This window comes from Triticum aestivum, chromosome 1B, assembly GCF_018294505.1.
Source record: "Triticum aestivum cultivar Chinese Spring chromosome 1B, IWGSC CS RefSeq v2.1, whole genome shotgun sequence".
NCBI classification, from domain to species: domain Eukaryota; kingdom Viridiplantae; phylum Streptophyta; class Magnoliopsida; order Poales; family Poaceae; genus Triticum; species Triticum aestivum.
The window spans coordinates 1397706-1403083 of NC_057795.1; the positions used below are offsets into that span (position 1 = coordinate 1397706).

The following is a 5378-nucleotide window of genomic DNA, read 5'->3' on the forward strand; positions in this document are numbered from 1 at the left end:
CAGGTAATTGGGTGTTGACGGAGCAGCCATGTTCACCTCTCGGTTTATAACTTTCAGTCGGTTTTTGTTCTCAACATCGGCAAAAATCATCAAGGTGGAATTGACCTGCGGATACTCTCCGTCACTATCCTCCTTGTCCTCAACTTTGTCCGATTATTTTTCTTTGTCCTTGGACTGTTTCCCCTGGAACTATTGTATCAGGAGTCGACATTGTCGAGTGGTATGCTTCGGGTAGATGAAATTACCCTCTTCGTCCTTCTTGGTGTGGATGTGACACGGCAAATCCAACACGTCGTTTCCTTCCTTATCTTTTACCTTCTTGGGGTTCTAAGGCCCCTTGGGTTTCCCTTTGAATTTTCCTTGGTTCAGGGCCAAAGCTTCTCCAGGTGCGGCTGGCTTAGCTTTACGCTTTTGCTTCCGACTGGAATTTCCACCTCCGGTGTCCTGGGCGACTGACTTGTATTTGCCGCTCCGGAGCCGATACTCTTCTTCACCATTGGCATATTTGGTGGCTCAATCCATCATTCGACTCAGAGACATGTCTCTGGTTCGACCGAATTTCAGGCTTAGCTCTCTGTTCTTTACGCCCTCCTTGAAGGCGCAGACCGCCTAGTGGTCGGATACATTTTCTACCGTATGATGCAGTGTGATCCACCTCTGGATGTAATCTCTCAGAGTCTCATTCGACTTCTGTACACAAGACTGCAGCTCTGTCAACCCTGCTGGCCGCTTGCACGTTCCTTCAAATGTCCTGACAAACACTCGGGAGAGGTCCTCCCACGTGTAAATGCTGCTGGGTGCCAACTGATTCAGCCATGCCCTGGCTGACCCTTCCAACATGAGAGGCAAATGTTTCATGGCCACCTCGTCATTTCCACCGCCGATCTAAACAGCCACTCGGTAGTCCTCAAGCCAAGTGTCGGGCTTGGACTCACCGTTGAACTTGCTGACCCCAGTCGCCAACCTGAAGTTGGGAGGAATCACCGCAGCTCTGATGGCTCTGCTGAAACACTCTGGTCCGGAGACGTGCACGCGGCCGCTGGTGGGTACATCTCTGTCGTTACCCTCTCTATGGGCTCTGTTCCGGTCGACCAGACCTTGGACGATGATGGATCTTGCATCAAAGCCTAGTTCTCTGGGGTCGACTGGAATTCTTTGCCCGCCACTATACTGGCGTCTGTCGTCCTGCTGTCGAGGCATATATGATCCACCCCTTCGGGGAGGAGCGGGCACTCGACGTCGATCGTTGCGATCGACGCGGTGATCATCCTGCTCATAGTTCCTGTACTGATCGTGTCGGTCACCACACCCTTCACGCCTCGGGGGCGATCTGGGGCTATGAGCCGATTGGACTGTATTCGCCGCCACGGACCTGCTATGAATCCTGTTCCGCGACTGCGACACAGCTGAATTCTGATCTCCAGCTGCCCGGAGCAAATCCCTGATCTGCATCAAGCCTCTGCCAGCCTCTGACTGGGAAGGCTGAACCGACTCTGCTATACGTGTTGCAGCTGCTAAATTCTGGATTGGAGTGCGGTATACCTGAGTCGGAGGTTTGAAGAGTTGGCGTCGACTGGAGTCTGGAATCCGTTGTCGCGTGCGCTCATCGAGTGCCGCTGAAGGTTCTCCAGTCGAGTGCGCTCAGCCAGGTTGGCCAAGCGCGCGTCCTCTAAGGCGCGAGCCTCAGGGGTTTCTCCAACGATCGGAGTATGAAGCGCATCCATGTTCCGGCGGCGGAGCTCTTCCCTCTGCTGTGAGTCGAGGGGCTCGGGGCGGTACTCCTCATGGTCGTGCGACGGGTCGCCTCCGCCGTTGCCTCCCTCGGTGCCAGGAAATCCGGGGGGAACGTGCGGTCCATTGACCATCAGTACCTCCGCCGCCGGATCACTACTGTCGCATTCGGATGCAGTCTCTGCGGAGCCAGTCGAACAGGCTATAGAGAGATTCGTCGGGCTCGATTGCCGCGACTTGGGCAGTGGTCGACTGGCGAGCCACTGCGTGCCTCACCCACCGCTGAAGCCTCGACCGACCGGAGCGCTTACGCCGGCGGGAAGCTGGGAGGGAGGATGACACGAAAACCGGTCGATACTGAGTCGACGGTTGCCGCAGAAGGACGCCGCGGACGCATGCTCGAAAATGCGTGGCTCCGCGGACCGGGAGCGCATCCACGTCGAGCGGGGCCTCCTGCAGCCAGGCAGAGTCGTCGGCAATGAATGTGAGCGCGCCGAGACGGATCTCGCGGCCCTCAACCAAAAAACCACCTGAAACCATGATGATGGGAATTGAAAAGATTGCAACTTCTCCAACAAGTCGCTAAGACACCTACCCCACGGTGGGCGCCAACTGTCGTGGTTCTAAGTCTGACAGTAGAATGGGGGGTAGGTATGGAGAGGCAAGATCCTAGCTATGGAGTAGTTGTACACACGAGTGTTTTACGAGTTCAGGCCCTTCTCGGAGGAAGTAACAGCCCTACGTCTCAGAGCCCGGAGGCGGTCGACTGGATTATGTGTGTGATAGTTACAGGGGTGCAAACCCTTCTACCAGTGGAGGGGGGTGGCTTATATAGAGGACGCCAGGACCCCAGCCAGCCCACGTAGCAGAGGGTTAAAGTACATTAAGGCCTGGCGTTACTGGTAACGCCCTACATAAAGTGTCATCATGACCATTAAGACTACTTAATTACAGACCATTTGGATACAGAGTAGATCTTGAACTCCTGGTGGTCGAGTGAGTCTTCATAGTCGAGTGTCTTCAGGTTCGTCGAGTGTCTTCTAGCCGGTCGAGTGAAATCCTTCTTGGTCGACTGGAAGACGGCTTCTTCTAAGAGATGTCCTTGGGGAGGGTACCTCGGACAGGTCCGTAACCCTACCCTAGGTACATGACTTCATCAGCAGGGTTACTTACTTTTATGGGATGTAAAACTCTTAAAAATTCCAGCTGTTGACTGGTGTTTGTTAATCAAAAGAAGAAAGGACTATAGCGATCCCACATATGACAGAAATTTAAACATAGTACTTTGCGCTAAAAACATCTCGGCGGAGTTCATCAACCTAACATACCATAGTTCACCACGCATAGCATAGGGGAGTTTTTGCAAACCATAATAATCATGCATAGCATAGGGGAATCGAAACCTAGCATAGGAGATCTACTAGTCGCCGGAGGGGGTGGGCAGGGGTCTACTTCACCGGGGTTCTACTCGTTGGAGTCAGAGTTGTCGCCCTCGTCATTGTCGTCGCTGGAGATGACCTCGGCGGGCAGCGGCTTCCCTTCATGAATGGTGTCGTAAATGAGGTCGCGGTAGATCCGGGTTTGGAGTTGGTACTCATCCCAGAGCGTCAGCAGCCGCACAACCGCAACCACATCTTCGGCATCGGCGGCGGTCCTTGCCTCAAACCACGCCCACTCGGCCTCCCACTGGCGCTGGATCGCCGAGTCGAAGAGCCGGCCGCAGCGTCGGAAGGTCTTCCATGCACGCGACGTCGGTCCAGCACTGCGGGACTTGGCGCCACGCGTGCACGCCACCTCCCCTTGCTTCTTCGACGCCGGAGAGCGGAGGCCAGAGCCGCCGGCCTCGTCGTCGTTCTGGCGCTTGCGGGCGAAGAAGCCGCCACGCGCATCGACTCCACAGCAACACCTGAAGCCACCACGATTGCCGAACCCCCTTCCGCCGCCACGCCCCGCACCGGCGGATGCCATGGTATCTTCGATCCGGCGGAAAACAGGCTGCAATAGGCCGTCGAAGCGTGCTCGATTTCTCGCCGGAGTACACGAAATGCGGCGGAGAGGGCTAGAGGAAATGGAGGGCGGGTACCCTAAATCGGCTGGAAGCCGGCATATATACCAGATGGGGGGGCTTTTCATGGGCCGGGACTTTTTTTGGGTATCTGCTCGGGCCGATTATTTGGGTCGTCCCGTATAACGGGCGGAAAAGCGTAGTTCGCCGGCCTTATGCGGGATCTGCTAGAGATGCTCTAATAACTTTTTTTTGCGAATAAGAGATGCTCTAATACTGAGCTACGGCAAGCCCTCCATTTAGGCTATTTTTTTGACAGAAAAAGGAAAGAAACGGCCGTAATATATGCACACATAACTACAATTTTCTGTTAATCCAAAATAGTAATGATGAAAATATTATAATTTCGTTTTGCCAGACCATATTTGTCTTCGTGTAGCCTACATGTGATGATTTTAAGATACTTATACCCATGATATCTAGTAGACTAGATTTGTTGCGCATGTCAACATGCAAATGTTAGTTTAAAAAAAACTATGAACCCACTAGTATTCGAGATAAATTCCAAATTGTTATGTGTATTTTCCTTTTACACTAGTAAAAGCGGGCAATTATACTCATTTAATCATTGTTGTGACATGTGGCATGCATTTCAACCCAAAATTATGCTCAAACCAATATACTGCTCACCATACATATATAATTTATACAAAACAAATAGGTTTTGTGTTGAACCCCAGAAAATGGCCCTTTTAGCAAAGCACACATAAAAAGGCATGGTTGTTTTTGTATTGAACCCCAGAAAATGGCCCTTTTAGCAAAGCAGAAGAAAAGGCAGGGTTACTTATTACCTTTTTGGTAATGGAAAACTCTTCTTGTTATGCTTCCACTGGCCTTGCCTACACGCGCACACACACGCTCCTCCTCCCTCCTTCTTTCTTTCTTTCTTTCTTTCTTTCTTTCTTGTGCCGACACAACACATAGAGAGCACCCATATCAGCATCCATCCATCCACCAAAATAAATGTTCCACCTTTCTTCTCCTTTTTGTCTTGAGATTACCCGATCATGAGTTGATCCATTCATTCTCTAAAATACCTAATTTCTTTAGCTTACCGTAGCATAGCGTAGCCAGGGGAAAGAAAGGAGTGTGTCTGTAAAATAATAAAGCAGCCAGCAGCAAAAGAAGAGGATTGGATTCATCTTCCTCCCTCACTCTCTCTCCCTCTCTGATTCCATCCCTATCCTTTCCTTTGCTCCCGCTGATTCCATTCCATTCCATGGCGCACTGATTGGATTGGATGCTGCTGCCCGCCGGATCTATCCCCCCGCTTCCGTCTTCCTCACCCTCAGAGCACACCACACCGGAGGAATCCCTCCTCCGTCACCTCCGATTTGAACTTACCTACCTTCCTTCCTTCCGGCGAGCCGCCATGCCTCCACTCAAATCCCCCCCAACCTAGAGCTAGATAGATAGACAGACACAAGGACAGCTCTGCTCTGCTCCAGCCATGGCGGCTGAGGCGCCGGCCCCTTCCGCGCGCTCCCGGGCCCTCGCCTCCGCCTCCGCGCCCGCGCCGGCCACCTCCAGGCGCCCCAATGCCACTCCCGCAGCAGACACCGCCGCGCCCTCCACCTCCCCT

At 52.8% G+C, this 5378-nt stretch overlaps 1 protein-coding gene across 1 annotated transcript in view; it reads left to right on the plus strand.

The window, feature by feature from the left end:
* Positions 1–4645: 4645 nt before the first annotated feature.
* Positions 4646–5378, plus strand: part of LOC123102399 (proline-rich receptor-like protein kinase PERK8) — a gene marked incomplete in the record, with an annotated part of 4437 nt that continues 3704 nt past the window's right edge. Inside the window, 1 exon segment of the mRNA XM_044523749.1 lies at positions 4646–5365. Coding sequence (XP_044379684.1) covers positions 5247–5365 — 119 coding nt within the window.